Below are 23,147 nucleotides of genomic sequence, written 5' to 3' on the forward strand. Positions count from 1 at the left end.
CTTCAGAGTCATCTCTGAGTTGACCCGAAGTGTCAGTCTGCTAGCAGCCCTAATGTCACAGAAACTCAACAAAGCACCCTTTCTAGCACTCTCTGGGAAAAGCCAGGATAGTTCAACTATCATAAAACCTATACATCATATATAACACAGATGATAGGGCTCCCAACCTCCATGTGGGGCCCAAAGATCTCCTGGAATTACACATGGTCTCCAAACAGACATCAGTACCCCTAGAGAAAATGGCACCTAAGGGACCGTCTCTCCCCAAATGAACCCCAGAGGGCACTGAGGTCAGTGGGTAAAAACAAAATGACCATCCCTGGGCCGAGAGAGGTCAAACTTAAAAATACCAGAACACGGGCCTTTTCAGCCGCCGCTTCTGCACTGTGGAACCAGCTTCCGGAGGAAGTGCGGGCCCTGCGGAACCTTGACCAGTTCCGCAGGGCCTGCAAGACCGCCCTTTTCAGACAAGCTTATACTGATACCAACTGCTGAGTTGCTTGGAATAAAGAGCCGCCATCCATAATACGATCATGGAACCACTTAAACTGGCAGAACCAGCGCCAAACAATTTTATTGCTTCCAGATACACTTAATACAATTTGAACTATGTATTTTAATTTAATTGACTGGTTTTTATGTTTAAAAGTTTTAATTGTTAAATTTAAAGTTTTATCTATCTATGTTAATTGTTTGAAATGTTGTTAGCCGCCCTGAGCCGCCTAGGCGGGGAGGGCGGGATAGAAATAAAATTTATTATTATTATTATTATTATTATTATTATTATTATTATTATTATTAAGAAAATGGCAGCTTTGGAGGATGGACTCTATGACAATATAATCTTCTGGGGCCCCTCTCACTACTGTCCTCAGGCCCCACCCTCAAATCTCCAGGGTTTTGCCAACTTAGAGCTGGGAAGCATGCAGATGGGCCTTCAGTGTAAAAAGTCTTTGGGAAACAGGGGGTCAAAGGGTTTTCTAGCCTTCCCCACTGATTTCTGATTACTTACTTGTTCTTTTATATAATGCTTTTCAAACTCTAGCTTGAGGGAAGTCAGGTACTGTCGGTATTCATTGAATTCCTTCAGGGAGCATACAACCTAGGTGAAAAAAGCCAATATGTGAATGAATACGCCATGTGAATGAAGGTGCCTTGATCACCTGCAGCTTCCTTTTTGGGTCCAGGCAGAGAAACTTCATTAAAGCATGCTCACTTCTAAATGCATATTTTATACCAAAAATGACCCACAAACAGGGCTGCCAAGTTCCCAGGTGGGGCAGAGGTTCTTCCACTTTGGGGGTCCCCAACCGCTGACCTGCAGGGGGATCCCCTCCCAACATTGCTGGCTCAACAACATCACTCATAAGTGGTACCATAGAGTTTTCCTCCCAAATTGCTAGAGCATCTGGGAAAACCATAGAGTTCTCCCGGAAGGTCCTAGAGCAGCCTGCGCATGATGCCACCAGTGTGATATCACTTATGAATGACATCATCATGCTACATGTGCACAGTGCACACAGAAAAAGTCCCCCACCAGAGGCCACAGGGAATTGGCAACCCTGCTCACAAACCACAAGTCACAGGGTTAGGGCTGCCAATCCCCAGGTAGAGACAGGGGATCCCCCGGTTTGGAGGCCCTCCCACCACTTCAGGTTCATCAGAAAGTGGTGGGAGGGAGGGAAATGTCTGCTGAGCACTCCATTATTCCCTGTGGAGACTGATTCCCATAGAGTATAATGGAAAATTGATCTGTGGATATCTGGGGCTCGGAGGGGGGCTGTTTTTTGAGATAGAGGCACCAAATTTCAGCATAGCATCTAGTGCCTCTCCTCAAAATACCCCCTAAGTTTCAAGAAGATTGGACCAGGCGGTCCAATTCTATGAGCCCCAAAAGACGGTGCCCCTATCCTTCATTATTCCAAATGGAGGGAAGCCATTTAAAAGGTCCCTTTAAATGTGATGGCCAGAACTCCCTTTGGAGTGTGCTTGTCACACCCTTGACTCCACCCCCAAAGTCCCCAGATATCTCTTGAGTCATACCTGGCAACCCTTCTCAGGGTAGCCTCCATGGCACCAAGCTCCCTCTTGCCCCCAAGCTCCATCCACTTCAGCCCTCCCCCCCGCCCCAATTCTCCAGGAATTTCCCAAGTCAGAGTTGGCAACCATACAGCCAAAGTAAAATGGTGGAGCTCTGACATAAATTCCTCCAAGCCTGGGGAAAAGAAAGAGATGCCCCTGCCTCACTTGCATTCCTCTAAGAATAAAAAAGTCCCGATCCCTGTGCCTTCACACAATTAATCACCCTGTGGACAACCACTATGGGTTCCACCTACTTTGTTTTTGTCGGTGACAAAGCCGGACTTCTTCAGTCTCTTCAGATTCTCTTTCCTCTTGTAAAAAGCACGCAAGTGAGGATCGTGGAGACTGTTGTATTTTGGTGCCATGAGTTTACAATAGGGATCGTTCAAGTCAAAGGTTGGAGATGGCTGATAAAGCTGGAGGAGAAACAATCATTGAAGGGACCACCAAAAAGTAGCATCCTTCTGCAATAGGGGAAGAACCCATGAATGGTTTCAGAGCACTAATTCCCGGTAATAGTTTGGGCATGCATTGCCTGGGAAGAAGAAGATACTGGATTTATATCCCACCCTATACTCTGAATCTCAGAGTCTCAGAGTGGTCACAATCTCCTTTACCTTCCTCCCCCACAACAGACACCCTGTGAGGTAGGTGGGGCTGAGAGGGCTCTTACAGCAGCTGCCTTTTCAAGGACAGCTCTGTAATAGCTATGGCTGACCCAAGGCCATTCCAGCAGCTGCCAAGTGGAGGAGTGGGGAATGAAACTCGGTTCTCCCAGATAAGATTTCATGCACTTAACCACTACACCAACTGACTCTGGAAAGTCAATAATTATTTAATGCACAGCAGCTAACTGCACATTACCCACAAACACTTAAGGAGCCCCAAGTTGCTCCAAGATGGAGGAGGGGATTTTGAACCAAGAAGCACCATGAGAGGAATGGTCTTTGCATTGACTTCTGCCCCTGTACACAGTTCTCTCCATGGTTAAATGGTTTTAGATGTATTTAAATGGTATGGATATGAATATGTGTGTTTGATGTGTTGGTATGTTTTGTGGAAGAGCACTTCATGTCGTTGCTCTCTTTTTGTTGAGAACAATGACAATAAATTTATCTATCTATCTATCTATCTATCTATCTATCTATCTATCTATCTATCTATCTATCTATCTATCTCTCCAAACTCTCCTTTCTCTCAGCTTCTTACTGATAAGGACAGTACAGCATTGTCATATGACATCCACCAAATACTGTATTTTTATGCTTCTCAACACAGACATTCCTGCTAGTCGAGTTTTGGTTCTCTTGTTGTTGCTCTCCCAGCTTCCTTTTATAATCATCATCATCATCATCATCATTTTATTTATATCCCGCCCTCCCCGCCGAGGCAGGCTCAGGGCGGCATTTAAACATTTGTTTGCTGCTCTGCAGGTCCCGTTATAAGGAAGGCCAGGTTGCAGAGATTTCAAATTAAAACATTTAAAATATATATATTAGTGGGTAGGCTCATGCTGGGTATTTGGTGTGGCAGTATCCCAGCTATGAAGAAGCCGTTGTTCTTTGATGCATGCTGTAGCAATCCCACAGCCCCACCCTGCTGCTGAAAGAGGCACAGGCTGCGCATGCCAAAGAGGAGCATTCAGACTGCTTCCCTGCATGCATTGCATGCCCTGGCCATTCAGACAGACAGAAAATGTGCCCTGCATGTGCTTTAGAGGTTTGCTACCAGGAAGTTCTTAGTAACTATTTAATCTGATCCCAATTCATCCTAAAACAAGGTAAGTATGGTCGGGACTTGGGGGCAGATGTGCATGTGTGATTGCTAGGGCTTTATAAGAACATAAGAGAAGCCATGTTAGATCAGGCCAATGGCCCATCCAGTCCAACATTCTGTGTCACACAGCGGCCAAATATATATATATATACACACACATACATACACACACTGTGGCTAATAGCCACTGATGGACCTTTGCTCCATATTTTTATCTAACCCCCTCTTGAAGGTGGCCATGCTTGTGGCCGCCACCACCGCCTGTGGCAGTGAATTCAACATGTTAATCACCCTTTGGGTGAAGAAGTACTTCCTTTTATCCGTTTTAACCTGTCTGCTCAGCAATTTCATCGAATGCCCACGAGTTCTCGTATTGTGAGAAAGGGAGAAAAATACTTCTTTCTCTACTTTCTCCATCCCATGCATTATCTTGTAAACCTCTATCATGTCACCCCTCAGTCGACGTTTCTCCAAGCTAAAGAGCCCTAAGCGTTTCAACCTTTCTTCATAAGGAAGGTGTTCCAGCCCTTTAATCATTCTAGTTGCCCTTTTCTGAACTTTCTCCAATGCTATAATATCCTTTTTGAGGTGCGGCGACCAGAACTGCACACAGTACTCCAAATGAGACCGCACCATCGATTTATACAGGGGCATTATGATACTGGCTGATTTGTTTTCAATTCCCTTCCTAATAATTCCCAGCATGGCGTTGGCCTTTTTTATTGCAAACGCACACTGCCTTGACATTTTCAGTGAATTATCTACCACGACCCCAAGATCTCTCTCTTGGTCAGTCTCTGCCAGTTCACACCCCATCAACTTGTATTTGTAGCTGGGATTCTTGGCCCCAATGTGCATTACTTTGCACTTGGCCACATTGAACCGCATCTGCCACGTTGACGCCCACTCACCCAGCCTCAACAGATCCCTTTGGAGTTCCTCACAATCCTCTCTGGTTCTCACCACCCTGAACAATTTAGTGTCATCCGCAAATTTGGCCACTTCACTGCTCACTCCCAACTCTAAATCATTTATGAACAAGTTAAAGAGCATGGGACCCAGTACCGAGCCCTGCAGCACCCCACTGCTTACCGTCCTCCACTGCGAAGACTGCCCATTTATACTCACTCTCTGCTTCCTATTACTCAGCCAGTTTTTGATCCACAAGAGGACCTGTCCTTTTACTCCATGACTCTCAAGCTTTTTTTTATAGCAAGAACGCCTTTGCATATTAGGCCACATACCCCTGATGCAGCCAATCCTCCTAAAGCTTACAGTAGGCCCTGTAAGAAGAGCCCTGTAAGCTCTTGGAGAATTGGCTACAGCAGGGGTGTGTGGCCTAATATCCCAAGCAGTTCCTGTTACAAAGAAAGCCCTGGCAATAATGCATATTAAATCCAGAGGGGAGGCACGGCTAAGTCAGGTCAAATCCCTCATGTGATCACACCCAGTGTCTACCATATAGCCAACCCCCAAGGGTTCTTTCTCTCAGTCCCGCATTAAAGTCTATTGAACAGCAGGATTGAAACACGAGTCAGACAAGGTGGATGGATACTTTGGGTTAATGTTCATGGTTTACCTTTTCTCCCACTTTTGTCGTGTAGAATAAGGTGTTGGAGCCTGGAAAGAAAGGGGTCTTGCTAAACAGAGGCATGTCCAGGAGCTGGTTGGGACCCACCGCCGGCATCTGCTTCCCAGGGCCCAGCTAGGAAGGAAAAAACACATAACAAAACCTCTGGCAGGCTCTGTGTTACCTGCAGTGAATAAATGTGTGGCCCTGGGGGGAGGGCCTGTGGCTTAGTGATAGATCACCTGTTTTGCACACTGACAATTCTAGATTCAGTCCCTGGCATTACCTCTTAAAGGATCTCAGGCTGGTAGGCAAAGACCAGAAATCCTGGAGAGCTGATTCCAGCCATAATGATGCAATAACAGCCTAACTACTTATAAAGTAGCTGAAGTGCTCATTGCTCTCTTGAGTAGCGGCGTTTCCAGGAATAACAATTGCGCCCTCTTCTGCCATCATAAATATTAAGAGGTTTAATGCTTGTGCATTTATTCAGCTGGCTTATAGCCTGCCTCATCCATTTTAGGTAGGTGATGGTATGTGTTGGGGGCTTTTGGAAACATGATGTCATACCAAGGGGGACTACAGTGGTTTTACAGTGAATAAATATGTCATCTTTAAGAGCACATTTTATAGATATTACTAGGCCTCATTTTGGGCAGGAGCTCACAGGATTGGAGCTCCAGAACCTCTAAATTTTATTGTTCTCTTACTTTCTTTCTTAACCCCCCCCCCGCCCCCAAGAAAATACTTGTTTCTGGGCTCCATTGTTCAAACCCCCTGCGAGAATTTTGCTGAACTCTTAAGATTTGACACACTTTCTAATATTTCCCCCCACAAAAAATGGGGAAGTAATCAAAACATATAAAGCAGACAGATGGCACTCTTCATCATGCCACTGTGGCCACATAGGAGAAAGTAATTTAAAAAGTATGATGGGAGTAAGGTTTTATTATGACAATTATAATTCAAGAAGCATTTTAAGATAAATGCTGAGCTGCTATAATCTAATACACCTTCCGGTGATGTCAGAGGTGTGTGCCATATGCAAATGAGTTATGCAAATGAGTTGTGATAATGAGCTCCAGCACCTCTTTTCCTATGAAATGACCCCTGGATATTACAGTGAATGCATGCACATTAGGTGGGATTTCTGCAGTGATCCTCCCATGTATGCAAGCCTTCTACTTTCCCTTCATTCTATCCACATAGAATGCTTGAAGAGTGTTTAGGGGTGTAGCTCCAAAGGAAACTTCACTTACTGTTTCTGCAGTTTAATGAGAGGACTGAGCTTTTTTTTTTTTCTCCCAGCCCACTAGTCATCCCCACTACTTCCACCATAAAATGTGCCCCGCTCTCCTTTGCATTGCTGGTTGCCTGAGGGCAAGGCTTAGGCGGTACGTCCCATTGCAGTTTCTTCCCACACCTCCTCCCAGTTTTCTGCTTTCATTCATCCTCCAGGACTCACTTGCACCACACCCTCGTCCGGTTCCATCGCTTCGAGCGCCGTCCGAGCGCTTTCTGTCAGGTAGTGCCCCATGGCTGCCTTGGGCACCCCTCGGTCGGGGTACGCCATCTCTGCACCCGCAGTGAGCTCTGTCTGAGCTGCTGCCCTCAGAGGCCCTGGCCTCCAATGGCCACCTCAATCCCAGCCCTTCCAGAACTTTCAGAGGCAGTGTGACCTAATAACTCCATTCTGGTTCTGACAAGTGTGAGGTCACTGTGAGGTCAATTGTAGCTGTAAAATGGGCAGTAAAACAGAATTGTTTGTTTGTCTGTAAAAGGAATAGAATTAGCTGGAAACTCTAGGCCTCCCCCCCCCCCTGTTTTGTATTGCTTATTGGATGATGCTGGTTTTATTTCATTGCTATCTAACTTGTAAATGTAGTGTTGTTGCATTGTTGCATGTATTATACTGGCTTTTAATGCGCTGTTTTCTAATTCTGTAATCCTCTTTGAGTTTCAACGGGAAAGACAGACTATAGGGGAAGTAAATAAACAAATAAATTACATTTGATGGGCTCCCCACCTTGTATAGCGGCCCCGTGGCGCAGAGTGGTAAAAGCAGCAGTACTGCAGTACTGTGATCTGAACTCTCTTCTCACAACCTGAGTTCGATTCCGACGGAAGCTGGATTCAGGTAGCCAGCCCAAGGTTGACTCAGCCTTCCATCATTCCGAGGTCGGTAAAATGAGTACCCAGCTTGCTGGGGGGATAGCATAGATGACTGGGGAAGGCAATGGCAAATCACTCCGTAAAAAGTCTGCTGTGAAAACGTTGTGAAAGAAACGTCACCCCAGAGTTAGAAACGACTGGTGCTTGCACAGGGGACCTTTCCTTTCCTTTCCACCTTGCATACATAGTGGGCATTTGCATGAATGACAAGTTATAAGATTCCACAGAGCTAAAACTTTTAATTCTGCTATGTTATCTGGAGAGCCAGTTTGGTGTAGTGGTTAAGTGTGCGGACTCTTATCTGGGAGAACCGGGTTTGATTCCCCACTCCTCCACTTGCACCTGCTAGCATGGCCTTGGGTCAGCCATAGCTCTGGCAGAGGTTGTCCTTGAAAGGGCAGCTGCTGTGAGAGTTCTCTCAGCCCCACCCACCTCACAGGGTGTCTGTTGTGGGGGAGGAAGGTAAAGGAGATTGTGAGCCACTTTGAGACTCTTTGGAGTGGAGGGCGGGATATAAATCCAATATCTTCTTTTTGTCTGAAAGAATAGATCTAGATTTGATCAATAAAGCCTCAGTTATGTATTTCAAAATATTGGGAGGAGGTGGAGAAAACTCTCCAACTCTTTCTGTTTTAGGGTTGCAAATCTCTAGTTGGAGGCAGGGCATCCCCTCATTTGGTCAGGGTTATCAGAAAGCAAAGGGAGGGCTTTGGCACTGCTTGGCCTGCTTGGCACTCCATTATACCCTATGGAGACTGGTCCCCATAGATATAACAGAGAATTGATCTGTGGGAATCGTGGCCTCTGTGACGGGCTGTTTTTTTGAGTTAGAGGCACCAAATTTTCAGGATAGCATCTGGTGCCTCTCCTCCAAATCCCACCCCCCAAGTTTAAAGAAAATTGAACCAGTGCTCATATCAGACCTAACCATGTGTTTGCAAGGTTACAAAGCTACTCAGAGCCACCTTTCAAGTTGAAACAAAATAATAATTACTTTAGGGTTTGTAGAATCTTTCGGGCTCAAGTGCCGTGTTCTACTGGAGAAAGTTTTCCTTCCAGACGTTTCGTTCTCAGCTGCGGACAACATCCTCAGTGGCGTTGCAGCCGGAGCAGGCGCTCTGACCTTCTTGGCTGCTGTGCCAAGAAGGATGATGATGTTACCAGCCGTGAAAACCTGAAATCTTTAATAATTACTTTATTCTAGAAATACATGCTTGATAGAACACAGGGTAGAGAGATAGAAACAGTCCCTATGCTATCTAGCTAACAGATGGGAGTGGATGCAGAGACAAGCTCCTGGACCTCCATCTAGTGTGCATGGAAGAGAGAGAGAGAAGACAGAAGGAAGTCACCTTTCCTTAAAGAGTGTCGATCTACACTTCAAAGGGAGTCAATGACAGCAGATTGTACATAGGAAGATGCTTGGTACATGCCTGTCTCCCTGAATCTCTTCTGCTTCTGGAGATCTGAGATCTGAGACACAGGGACATCACATTTGGTATTTCCAACAAAAAGAACAGGTCAGCGGTCACAACAATCATCCAAAAACTTGCTCCCTGCTGACAACTGGCAAATGGGATGTGAGCCAAACCAGAGAGTGCTCAAGCATTCCTAATATCAATTGTTTCCTCCCAGCAGCCTATTAAAACAAGGCTACTGTGCTGTATGTTCTTATAGCATTAAGGAATAGAGTATGTGATAGAAGCCAAGAAATCATGATACTGTTTCATTCTACATGTAACCATGTGGGGGAGCTCAAGAGCTTACTCTACAGTACAGCAGGGGGTGGGAGACAGAGCATGGCCACAAAAATCTTCTTTTATCTGCTGTTATCCAACTGTCACTGCCTTCAGTGCCCTCACCCTAGTGTGTTAGGGCTGACTAGCCCTTTCCCACCTGCTGGAGTCTGCATGTATTTCCCCTGCAAAGGATGTTCCTAAATTATCTTTTGAATTGGTGAAGCAGTTTGTGTGAGGAAATGGAGAAGAAAAAGTATCCTTCCAGAATAAAAAGAAGATGATGATGACGACGATGACGATGACGATATTGGATTTATTTTCCGCCCTTCATTCTGAATCTCAGAGTCTCAGAGTAGTCACAATCTCCTTTACCTTCCTCCCCCACAACAAATGCCCTGTGAGATAAGGGGGGCTGAAAGAGCTCTCACAATAGCTGCCCTTTCAAGGACTACTTTACGAAAGCTATGGCTGACCCAAGGCCACTCCAGCAGCTGCAAGTGGAGAAGTGGGGAATCAAACCCAGTTCTTCGAGATAAGAGTCTGCACACTTAACCACTACACCACTACATTACACTCGACCTCTGGAAGCCACACAATATGTGTGAAAGAGTCACACTCTCCTGCACAAGTCTCATCCTTGTCTTGGTTGGGTACCCTTCTGTGAAGAGCACCTGGTATGTATGTATGGAAGATCACAATTACTCAGAATAATTTAATGTAGATATTTTGTCCATTAAAACCATCTAATTTTACATCTCAGCCCACAATCAAATTGGTTAAAATGTACATCTTTGATTTCTTTCAATACCTGGATGAAAAAGGGATTCATTTACAGACTTAATTCAAATCACATGGCACTAATCTATAAGACATGTACATACATGTTGAGTTCCCATCATACTCCTTCCCCCAGTTGAAGAATCATTTAAATAAAACAACCAACCCAACCTGGCAGAAATCTAAGACTGACACCTTGGAGACCAGGAGGAAGTTTTCCTCATTCAAGAATGGAACATCCTGCCATGAATTACATCCCAAATCATTACAGCCAATCAGATTACATGCGATAAACAGGCAGGCGGAGCACAGATGCAAAGAGGAGACATATAAAAGTCCATTGCTGTAAAGACTTCCAATGCCATCTCTTTGATTTCCTTTGCTCATTGTCACCCAAACAATTCATTATGTTCTGGCCTCCCGTTCTCATCCTTCTGGACTTGTGGTGCCCAGGTGAGAGTGGGTCAAATACCCATGGAAACTCCTGCTAGGGGGAGGACAGGTGATACGAAGTCATTGCAACTATTGCTACCATTTTCTTTCTGCAGGTTCCCGCTCTCAGCTTGTTCTGTCTCAGCCCCCATCAGTGCTGGTGTCATCGGGGAACACCATGAAGGTCTCCTGCGTCATGGGCAGTGGGTTCAGCATCAGTGGCTATTACATAGCCTGGTACCAGCAGAAGCCTGAGAACGCCCCAAGATTCCTTATCCGCTATTATTCAGATTCCAAGGTGCATCAGGGCTCTGGAGTCCCCTCACGTTTCTCTGGGTCCAAAGACACATCGACAAACACAGCCTATTTGACCATCACCGGATCCCTGGCTGAAGACGAGGCTGATTATTACTGTGTTACCTCTCATAGCAGAGGTGTCACAGGCCAATGGACGTAAACACAGTGACACAATCAAATGGGGAACTGAGACTTAATCTCCCACCTGCACGTGGGTCTGAACAGCTCAGCTTTGTAAAATGGAGCTGTGGGTTTAAGAGACTAGGCCATGGTCTGATAGGGCGGAGACTCAGCCTCATCTTCATGCACCCCTCCTGGAGTGACCTCAGGCAACCCGCTCTTTCTCAGCATCATCTTTCCGTCTGCAACTCGGGATGAAACAATGTTGGCTTACCTTGCATGGTGGAAAGATTTGGAAAACATTTTAACTATGGGATTGAAAATACATAAATTGCATCAAATTTAAAAAGTTCATAGAATACATTGTTATTGCAATGTTGAATGGACTGTTTCGTGGCTTTCTCATGGTTCTTTTATTTATCTTATTTCCACCTTTTCCACTGAGATTCAAGGCAGATAACACAAAGTAGAAGAGGAGGTGGCTGAGAGGTGATATGATCACCATCGTATTTATTTATTTATTTTAGTATATTTCTATTCCGTCCATTCCCTATAGGGCTCAGGGCGGAGTGCAACATATGATAAAACAATAAAATACAATAAAAACATTCTATAAACAGACAACTCAGCAGCACTCAGATTACCATGTCATCACATATTGCCCAGCCTAGTCGTCTCACATCATGGCAGTTTCTATTCCAAGTACTTGAAGTTCTGGCATATAGGAAAGGAAAGGTCCCCTGTGCAAGCACCAGTCGTTTCCAACTCTGAGGTGAAGCTGGTGCAAAATTGTTTTCTGTGGCCCCAGAAGGTAGAACCAGAACCAATGGGTTGAAATTAAATCAAAACAGTTTCTGGCTCAACATTAGGAAGAGCATCCTGACCATTAGAGCGGTTCCTCAGTGGAACAGGCTCCCTCGGGAGGTGGTGGGCTCTCCTTCCTTGGAGGTTTTTAAACAGAGGCTAGATGGCCATCTGACAGCAATGAAGATCCTGTGACTTTAGGGGGAGGTGTTTGTGAGTTTCCTACATTGTTCAGGGGGTTGGGCTAGATGACCCTGGAGGTAGCCCTGAAATAAAGTGATCATCATACATTGGGTGCAAGTTAAGAACATAAGAACATAAGAGAAGACATGTTAGATCAGGCCAATGGCCCATCCAGTCCAACACTCTATCACACAGTGGCCAAAAATTTATATATATACACACACACACACACTGTGGCTAATAGCCACTGATGGACCTCTGCTCCATATTTTTATCTAACCCCCTCTTGAAGCTGGCTATGCTTGTAGCCACCACCACCTCCTGTGGCAGTGAATTCCACATGTTAATCACCCTTTGGGTGAAGAAGTACCTCCTTTTATCCATTCTAACCCAACTGCTCAGCAATTTCATTGAATGCCCACGAGTTCTTGTATTGTGAGAAAGGGAGAAAAGTACTTCTTTCTCTACCTTCTCCATCGCATGCATAATCTTGTAAACATCTATCATGTCACCCCGCAGTCGACGTTTCTCCAAGCTAAAGAGCCCCAAATGTTTTAACCTTTCTTCATAGGGAAAGTGTTCCAAACCTGTCATCATTCTAGTTGCCCTTTTCTGCACTTTTCCCAGTGCTATAATATCCTTTTTGAGGTGCGGTGACCAGAATTGCACACAGTATTCCAAATGAGACCGCACCATCAATTTATACAGGGGCATTATGATACTGGCTGATTTGTTTTCAATTCCCATCCTAATAATTCCCATCATGGCGTTGGCCTTTTTTATTGCAATCGCACACTGTCTTGACATTTTCAGTGAGTTATCTACAATGACCCCAAGATCTCTCTCTTGGTCAGTCTCTGCCAGTTCACACCCCATCAACTTGTATTTGCAGCTGGGATTCTTGGCCCCAATGTGCATTACTTTGCACTTGGCTACATTGAACCTCATCTGCCACGTTGACGCCCACTCACCCAGCCTCAACAGATCCCTTTGGAGTTCGTCACAATCCTCTCTGGTTCTTACCACCCTAAACAATTTAGTGTCATCTGCAAACTTGGCCACTTCACTGCTTACTCTCAACTCCAAATCATTTATGAACAAGTTAAAGAGCATGGGACCCAGTACTGAGCCCTGCAGCACTCCATTGCTTACCGTCCTCCACTGCGAAGACTGCCCATTTATACTCACTCTCTGCTTCCTATTAATTAGCCAGTTTTTGATCCACAGGAGGACCTGTCCTTTTACTCCATGACTCTTGAGCTTACTAAGGAGCCTTTGATGAAGAACTTTATCAAAAGCTTTCTGGAAGTCAAAGTAAACAATATCTATCGGGTCTCCTTTGTCTACATGTTTGTTCACCCCCTCAAAGAAATATCCCTCAAAGTTATATCCCTCCCCAGGAAAGAAAAACTGAAACAAAACAACCCAGCTTCAACCTGTCACAGTGCAAAGACACAACCCTGTTGTGGTCAGGATGAAGCATCATTCATTCAAGAAGGGCACACCTCACCTTTAAGAGCCCCCTTTATTCACTAGGGCCAATCAGCTTACAGCAGAACAACCTGAAGGCGGAGCACAGATGCAAAGAGGGGAGCTATAAAGGGGCCTTATAACTAAGGCTTCTCATATAATCTCTTTTGTTTTCTTTCCTCATTGCATCGACAAGCCCCTCACCATGTTCTGGCCCCTCATCCTCAGCCTTCTAGTGTTGTGGTGCACAGGTAAGAGAAGGCCAAAGGCACCCTGAAATCCCTGTTAGGACGAATGCAGCTGACAAGCAAAGTGTGCCTGACAATTCCTGCACTATTCCTTTTTCCAGGTTTAGATTCTCAGCCTGTGCTGACTCAGCTTCCATCGGCATCAGTGTCACCAGGGAACACAGTGAAGGTCTCCTGTGTCATGGGCAGTGGATTCAGCATCAGGAGCTATACTGTATACTGGTACCAGCAGAAGCCTGGGAATCCCCCAAGATACCTCCTATGGTATTATTCTGATTCCAGCAAGCACCAGGGCTCTGGGGTTCCCTCTCGTTTTTCTGCTTCCAAAGACACGTCTTCAAATACCTGCTTTCTAACCATCACGGGAGCCCTGGCAGAAGATGAGGCTGATTATTACTGTGCTGTAGCTCATAGCAGTGGTGGGAGTTGGAGGTAAACACAGTGATACAACCAAACGGGGAACTGAAACAAAATCTCCTGCCTGTCCTTCATTCTGAAGACTAGAGCTCTGCCAAAGGTGGCTTAAGAGGCAGAGCTGAGGTCTGGCAGGGTGGAGGTTCAGTCTCATCTTTGCCGTATTCTCGTGGGGTGATCTTAGGCAAGCTGCTCTTTCTTTTTTTTTTGAATTTTTTTTTTTATTATAAAAGAGATAGATATACATGACAAGAAATAAGCACAACAAAAAGAAACAAGAAAAGTAAAACATAGACATATATCAACACACAATCAAACCACGAATAACAATAATACAACACATTTGCCCACACCCACACCCTGGGAGATGGAAAGGATGAGATTACGAATAAGTTTTTATTGCTCCAAATCAAAACCTCTGCTTTTTGCCCAATTATACACGGGTTCCCATTCCTCCTGACATTTTTGCAAATTACCATCTCTTAATCTTGTGGACATTAAATCAGATTCGGCGGTATCTAACAACTTGTTAATAAATTCCTCCCTATTAGGAATATTGTTCGTCTTCCAGTATTTAGCGTACAAAATCCTGGCAATAGTGACTATATATAATACCAGCTTCAATTTTGGTATAGGGAGGTTTTGTCTACAGATACCTAACAGATACAATTCTGGAACATGGTTAAGTTGTACCTTTAAGATTTTTTGAATCCAAATATTAACTTGAGACCAATATTTTCTCGCTCGATTACATTGCCACCATATATGAAATAGCGATCCTTTAGCTCCTTGACACTTCCAACATTTATTTGAGTATGTGGGGTATATTTTTGCCAGTCTATCTGGAGTAAGGTACCATCTATGTACCATTTTATATAGATTTTCTTTAAGATCTGCTGGTCTTATTAGTTTTAAGTTCCGTTTCCACAGTTTTTCCCACTCTTCGATATCTATGTTATAGCCAAAGTCTTTTAACCAACGGATCCATGTTTCTTTTACAACTTCATCTTGCATTTTGGTCTGTAGTAACCAATCGTATACTTTGGAAATTATCTTATGCTTAGAGTCCAAGATAAGATCTAGTTCAATAAGTTTACTGGAGAAACCTTTTTCTTTATCTTTCTGGAATCTTGATTTAACTTGGCACTGAAGCCACCAATTTAACTTAATTTGGCAAGCTGCTCTTTCTCATCCTCATCTTTCCATCTGCAATTTGGGGCGACCTTGGATGGCTGGAGCATTCTGAATACGTGTTACCCATTTGCTTAAAAAGACACCAGAGGGGAGAGATATAAGGGGCCGTATTTGTTAAGGCTTCCCACATAATCTCCCTCTTGATTCATTTCCTCGTCGCAGCCACAATCTCATCATCATGCTCTGGCCTCCCCTTCCAAGCCTTCTAGTCCTGTGGTGCACAGGTGAAAGCAGATCAAATATGCAGTCAAAAGACTGTTAGGATGAGTGCCGTTGACAATTTAGGATGAGGGTCCTTGACAATTTCTGCAATATTCTTTTTCTCCAGGTTCAGACTCTCAGCCTGTGCTGACTGAACCACTGTCAGCATCAGTGTCACTGGAAAACACAATTAATCTCTCCTGTGTCATGACCAGTGGGTTCAGCATCAGCGACTGCAGTATATACTGGTACCAACAGAAACCTGTTGTCAGGGGTGGAATCCTAGCAGGAGCTCCTTTGTCTATTAGGCCACACACCCCTGATGTAGCCAGTCCTCCAAGACCTTAAAAAAAGAAGCCTTGTAAGCTTTTGGAGGATTGGCTACATCAGGGGGTGTGGCCGAATATGTAAAGGAGCTCCTACAAGAATTTCACCCCCAGCCTGTTGTAATTTTATTTCTAATAATGACTACAGCAAAACATAAATATCCTAAATGCACAGGAGGTTTTATACAAATAGGCCACAGAGGAAAATGAAGAGCTACACAGAAGCTGATCATTTTAAAATCAACAGACCAGAGGGATCACAGTGTCCAAGGAAACGGAGGAAATCCCACAATAAACCCGCTCAAAAGCATAAATTCATTGAAAAAAGCAGAGAAAACAACAAGCAGTCAAAATAACTGTCAAAAGATCTGCTCTGTTTTTTGATAACCGTGTGTAAAGCAAACAGGATATGAACCAGATCACATTCCTAAAGCCAACTTGTTCCTCCCAGCAATGACAAGAAAACATTGAGTGTTATTTTGTACCATAAAAAAATGTAATTTTATACCTAAGGAATATTGTGTAGAAACCATGGTGCTGTCTCACTGTACATGTAACCATGTGGGGGAGCTTTTGAGCTACAGTGTGTATTCCACAGTACAACACAGAGAGCAAGAGACGCCCTTAACAGAAGTCTTCCGCATTTGCAGTCTACTGTTATCCACTGCCTGCAGTGTTCCCAGACCAATGTCCCAGGGCTGAGTGCTCTTTCCCACCTGCTGCTTGTTGCATCAGTTATTCTGCAGAAGACTTTCCTAAGTGATCTTTTGGAAGCAAATTGTGTGAGCAATTTGAGGAACAATCTGAGCCCCGTGGCGCAGAGTGGTAAAACTGCAGTCCGAGCTCTGCTCACGACCTGAGTTCAATCCCAGTGGAAGCTGGGTTCAGGTGGCTGGGTCAAGGTTGACTCAGCCTTCCATCCTTCTGAGGTTGGTAAAATAAGTACCCAGCTTGCTGGCTGTAGATGACTGGGGAAGGCAATGGCAAACCACCCTGTAAAAAGTCTGCCATGAAAACATCGTGATGTGACATCACCCCAGAGTCAGAAATGACTGGTGCTTCCACAGGAGTCTACCTTTACCTTTTTGTGTGAGCAAACTGGGGGGGGGGGATCAGTCCAGGTGGGCAGCTGTGTTGGTCTGAAGCAGTAGAACAGATTTTGAGTCCAGTGGTATCTTTAAAACCAATGAATGTTTATTTAAGGTATGAGATTTTGTATGCACACACATTTCTTCGGAAAGAAAAGTCATGAAGACAGACCCCTTCAGACAGGGTGGTGGAATGTTTGCTTTCTGAAAAGACCTAACAGAGACTTTTTTCCCACTATTGCTCTGGTGGTTTGCATTAGTAGATTAAACACCTTCTCCAGCAACATATATTATACAGCTGCTAGGTTGCCTGGCTCGGTGGGCAACCTCCAGCTCTTCATCCCCTGGCCCCTGCCATACAGGGAGGATATCCAGGGCTGCCCTCCCCAGCCTCTACTCCTAAATCTCTGGGAATTTCCAGAGGGCAAGAGGAGGAAATTGAATTTAGATCCCACCCTTCACTTGGTGCCTCAGAGTGGCTTACAGTCTCCTTTTCCTTCCCATCTCTTCTACTTCTAGGGCTTTTACTTTTTTTAGATTTTGATTTTTAGATGAACTTATATGCATATTAGGCCACAGCCCTGACATCACCATTGTTTTGTGCAGGGCTTTTTTGTAGAAAAAGCCCAGGATGAACTCATTTGCATATTAGGCCACACCCCCTGATGCCAAGCCTGCCATCCTGTGCGTTCCTGCTCAAAAAAAGTCCTGGTTGAGTTCCCACATGTCTTTTCCCCCCAATTAAGAATGATTTCCCCCCAATTAAGAATGATAATAGAGATAAAATTTCAGGATTTACAAGGAAGAATTTTGACTTTGACAAATTACTACTGTCTGGCCCACAAAAAACAATCAAAAGGGTATATAACTATCTGTCACAAATGGACTTAGAAGATGAAGCTGTTAAGGAGGCAATGATAAGGTGGGCCAAAAATTTAGAGAAAAATATTACGATAGAACAATGGGCCACCTTGTGGAAAAATAATTATAAAATAATTAAACCGGTTAATTTTAGAGAGAACTTTTTTAAAATGTTCCACAGATGGCACTTCTCCCCGTCTCAGTTGAGTAAATTTAAATCTACGGTGTCACCGAAATGCTGGAAATGTGAAGCAAAGATAGGTACGTTTTTTCATTGTTGGTGGACATGTGATCTAGCAAAAAAATATTGGGTTATGGTTTATAATTTACTAAGGGAGATATTAAAAGCAAATATACAATTTACAGCAGAGATAATGCTCTTATCTTTGGTTAGAGATAATATTCCGCGAGAAGATGAATACATCACAGTTTATATTATAACGGCTGCTAGAATTTTATTTGCGAAAGTTTGGAGACAGAAAGATATACCTCAAAGGGATGATTTAATACAAAAAATTCTAATTGTCGCTGAAATGGATATCTTGTCTAATATGATAAGAGGTTTATCTAGATCTGATGCAACTAAGAAATGGGGAAAATTTTATGACTGGGTTAATAAAAAGAAATAACTAGAGGGAAGAGTTTTTAAGAGATTATGATAATATAAGCCATGGAAACAGTACTTAGACAATGTAAAAAGGATGTATGAATGCTTAAGGATAGTATAATCCACAACCAACCTCAATTTGTTTAATATGTTTATGTAATATGCTTTGTGTAAATATAAATAAAATGGTGGGAAAAGAAAAAAAAAAAAAAGAATGATTTTGATGAAACCACCTACACAACCCCTGTCTGAGGCATATCTAAGAGAGAGCTCTTCTGAGACAAGGGGGAAGTTTTACTCAGTGAAAATCTGAACACCTTGCCTTTATGTACACCTATAATCATTACAGCCAATCCGATGGCAGAAATTTAGAAGGCGGAGCACAGCTGCAAAGAGGAGAGATATAAGGGTTCATTATCATAAAGACTTCCAGTGTCAACTCTTTTGTTTCTTTTCCTCATTGGATCGCCTTATCCATTCATCATGTTCTGGCCTCCCATTCTCAGTCTTCTGGTTTTGTGGTGCTCAGGTGAGAGTGGGTCAAATACCCACGGAAACTCCTCCTAAGGTGAGAACAGGTGATGCAAAGTCAGTAAACCTTTTCTACAATTTTCTTTTTTGCAGGTTCCCACTCTCAGCCTGTTCTGACTCAGCCACCGTCAGTGTCAGTATCACCAGGGAACACGGCAAAGCTCTCCTGTGTTCTGAGCAGAGCATTCAGTCTCAGTGGCCAATACATGTACTGGTACCAGCAGAAGCCTGAAAACCCTCCAAGGTTCCTTCTGCGCTATTATTCAGATTCCAGCATTCTTCAAGGCTCCGGAGTCTCCTCACGTTTCTCCGGGTCCAAAGACACATCGACAAACACAGCCTATTTAAGCATCACAGGATCCCTGGCAGAAGACGAGGCTGATTATTATTGTCTTACAGATTACGGCACCGGTGGCAGCTGGAGGTAAACACGGTGATACAATCAAATGGGGAACCGAGACAAAACCTCCCCCCTGATCTGAACAGCTGAGGAAGCTTTGCAAGAGAGACTGAGCTGAGGCCTGGCAGGCTGGAGGTTCGTTTTCATTTTTGTCGCATACTCAAAGAGCCACTCTGTCTCAACCCAGCTGTGGTCACACACACTTTCAATCCACTTTCAGTACACTTTCCAACTGGATTCTGCCAGGTGACACAAGAAAATCCAGTTGGAAAGTGCATTGAAAGTGTATTGAGTGTGGATGACCACATTTTCCCATCTGCCATATGGGACTAGTAAGAATACTGGGCTACCTTGTGTGGTGGAGACATTTCAAATACATGTGTACATTAATCAAATTAAATGTATCATTCAATGAACATATCATTGTTGTGAAGTTGAGCAGACTGATTCATACCTTTCTTGTAATTTTATTTATTTATTTACTTATTTCAGTATATTTCTATTCCGCCCATTCCCTGTAGGGCTCAGGGTGGAGCTTAACATATAATAAAACAATAAAATGCAATAAAAACATTTTATGAACAGACAACTCAACAGCACTCAGAACATTTTTTATTTTATTTAAATTATGTATTGTTCACTTTTCTCACTGAGACTCAAGGCAGGTTAGAAAATGTACATCATAATTTGCAATCAATGAAATGAGGCATTCAACAAGCCACATAATAGGACTGGGATTGCAGAAATATGCAACAAAGCAGAAATCCAAACAAAGCATAAGTGTTGAGAATGACACATTAGGCAAGCAGCAAATGATATCTCTTAATTAAAAGTGCAATGCACTGAGAACAGGGGGATGCATACAGCAAGAGATGTGCAGTTCCACTGGGTGTGGAAGGCAAGAGATATTCCACCAGGCTTTTGACTGAGGATAGCAATGGGTTTGTTCCCTCTAAGCTGAATTAGAGTTGCACCAGGGGTGCAAAAGCAGGGAGCAGCCACCACTGGCTGTGCCTCTCAGGAGACTCCTGAGAGGTGTGGGGTGGGAGATTAGATCCTCTCCCTGCCTTTGCACCCCAGGGGTGCAAAAGCAGGGAGAAAGCCCCTGCCAGTGTACCTGTCAGGAGATTCCTGAGAGGCACGGGGAAGTAGAAAACTCCTGCTGCTGCACCTCATGGGAGACTCCCGAGAAGTGCCGGGGGCGTGGGGGGATCCTTTCTCTGCTTTTGTACCCCTGGAGTGCAAAAGCAGGGGAAAAGCTGCTGGTGCCCCTTGGGAGACTCCCGAGAGGCACAGGAAACTCGGAGAGGTAGCCACTGGGGAGCTGCCTCTCTGAGTCATGTTGGGGGGCCCCATTCATGATCCTCAGAAGGCTGGCGCCCTAGGCAAATGCCTAGTTTGCCTAGTGGCAGGGCTGGTCCTGCATATGAGTCTCTGGGTGAGGGCAGTTTTTTTCTTCAGATTTATGCCAATAATTCTATTGGAGAGTATGCCCTGAAGGGAATCCTCACTACGAGAGATCTCTAAAAGCTGCCTAGAGTAGCAACACCAGGTACAAGTGCTGTAAAAAAAATAATTAAATATTTAAAATGTGATTAACCTTTTGGAAAGCACTTGCTATGGAGCTGAAATTGTGGTGTGATCGTGGCACTGGCCGTTATGATCACTACAGCATGTCCTTTGACGTATCATGCTGAATACCATCAAATTTGCTTTCTCCAATCAAACAAGAAAACAAAGTAGCAGTCAGCAATGTTCCAGTGCAGTTCTCTCTCTCTCTCTCTCTCTCTCTCTCTCTCTCTCTCCAGCATTGTTTCTGCATTTATTAAATATAGTGAATAAAATAATGACTACAGATTGAAATCCCCTTTTCCCTTAAAATACTATATTTGATGACTGAAGTGCATAGACTTCAATCTTAGAACACTTTCATGGGGTCAAAACTTGTTGAGTAGACCCTACTAGGGTTCTGAGTAGACTTGTTTCTGAGCGTTCTCTTTTAAAAAGTGATGTATCTGGTGCACTGTTGCAGGTATAGGCAGATAGACTCATGTAGAGCAGTGGTCTCCATCTCCAAACGTCTGTCATTTGCACTAGGCCCTCAGTAATCGTGGCCTCTTCCCCTACCAAAGCAGCACAAACCCATGAGGGATCTTAGTCAATGGGACCAGTTGATGGTGGCCCATGAGGGACCAGAGACCCCTAAAATACCCACCTTCTAGAAAGCAGGAAAAGAGGTACAAAAGGGACTCCCCAAGCCCCACCATCTTGCAGTTGGTTTGATTATTTCTTGCCACCAAATAAAGAATTATAAGTGAAAAGGGGGATTTCAACCTGTACTCATTATTTTGATCACAATATTTAATTCATTTACAATATTTAATTCATTTACATGCCAATTACAAGGGCCTTTGGTATGTGTGGTACCTATCAGGTTGGATACTATGCATCCATTTCACTCAGAAGGGATTGCCTTCAGCAGAGGAGGCTGAGCCCTGAAATAACGTACTCATAATACATTTGGTGCATGTTATATCCCTCTCCAGGAAAGGACTGAAACAAACAAACAAACAAAACCCAACCTGTCACAGTTCAAAAACACAACCCAATTGTGGTCGGGGTGAAACATCATTCACTCAAGAAGGGCATTTCTTGCCTTTAAGTGTCCCCTTTTATCACTAGGGCCAATCCAGGGCTTTTTTTTTTGTAGCAGGAACTCCTTTGCATATTAGGCCAAACACCCCTGATGTAGCCAATCCTTCCAGAACTTACAGGGCTCTTAGTACAGGGCCTGCTGTAAACTCCGGGAAGATTGGCTACATCAGATTGTGGGCTTAATATGAAAAGGAGTACCTGCTACAAAAAAGCCCTGGGCCAATCAGATTACAGCTGAACAATGTGAAGGCGGAGAACAGATGCAAAGAGGAGAGATATAAAGGGCCATTATTGTTAAGGCTTCCCACATCACCTCTTTGGTTTCCTTTCCTCATTGCATCGACAAGCCCCATCATGTTCTGGCCTCTCATCCTCAGCCTTCTAGTGTTGTGGTGCACAGGTAAGAGAAGGCCAAAGGCACCCTGAAATCCCTGTTAGGATGAATGCAGGTGACATGCAAAGTGTGCCTGACAATTCCTGCACTATTCCTTTTTCCAGGTTCAGATTCTCAGCCTGTGCTGACTCAGCCTCCATCAGCATCGGTGTCACCAGGGAACACAGTGAAGGTCTCCTGTGTCATGGGCAGTGGATTCAGCATCAGTGGCTCCTACATGTCCTGGTACCAGCAGAAGCCTGGGAATCCCCCAAGATTCCTCCTATGGTATTATTCTGATTCCAGCAAAGGCCAGGGCTCCGGGGTTCCCTCTCGTTTCTCTGCTTCCAAAGACACGTCTTCAAACACCTTCTTTTTAACCATCACGGGAGCCCTGGCAGAAGATGAGGCTGATTATTACTGTGCTTCAGAGCACGGCAGTGGTAGCAGCTGGAGGTAACCACAGTGATACAACCAAGTGGGGAACTGAAACAAAATCTTCTGCCTGCCTTTCATTCTGACGAGTAGAACTCTGCAAGAGGTAGCTTAAGAGGCTGAGCTGAGGTCTGGCAGGGTGGAGGTTCAGTCTCATCTTTGCTGAAACCTTGGCTGTGGAATGATCTTAGGCAATCTGTTCTTTCTCATCCTCATCTTTTCATCTACTATTTGGAATGATCTTCCATGCCCGAAGCATTATGAATGAATGCTACCCATTTGCTTTAAGATACACAACACACATAAAGTTAAATATATCCAGGGCTTTTTTTCTAGCAGAAACTCCTTTGCATATTAGGCTACACCCCCCCCCCCGATGTAGCCTAATATGC

At 44.2% G+C, this 23,147-nt stretch overlaps 1 gene segment (V, D, J or C); it reads left to right on the top strand.

Annotated features, from left to right (window-relative positions):
• Positions 1–22,780, top strand: part of LOC132579013 (immunoglobulin lambda variable 5-37-like) — a 77,970-nt gene extending 55,190 nt beyond the window's left edge. The window contains 1 exon segment of the V gene segment in view: positions 22,446–22,780. Within this exon segment, the coding sequence occupies positions 22,446–22,780 (335 nt within the window).
• Positions 22,781–23,147: the final 367 nt, after the last annotated feature.

This window comes from Heteronotia binoei, chromosome 11, assembly GCF_032191835.1.
Source record: "Heteronotia binoei isolate CCM8104 ecotype False Entrance Well chromosome 11, APGP_CSIRO_Hbin_v1, whole genome shotgun sequence".
Taxonomy (NCBI): Eukaryota; Metazoa; Chordata; class Lepidosauria; order Squamata; family Gekkonidae; genus Heteronotia; species Heteronotia binoei.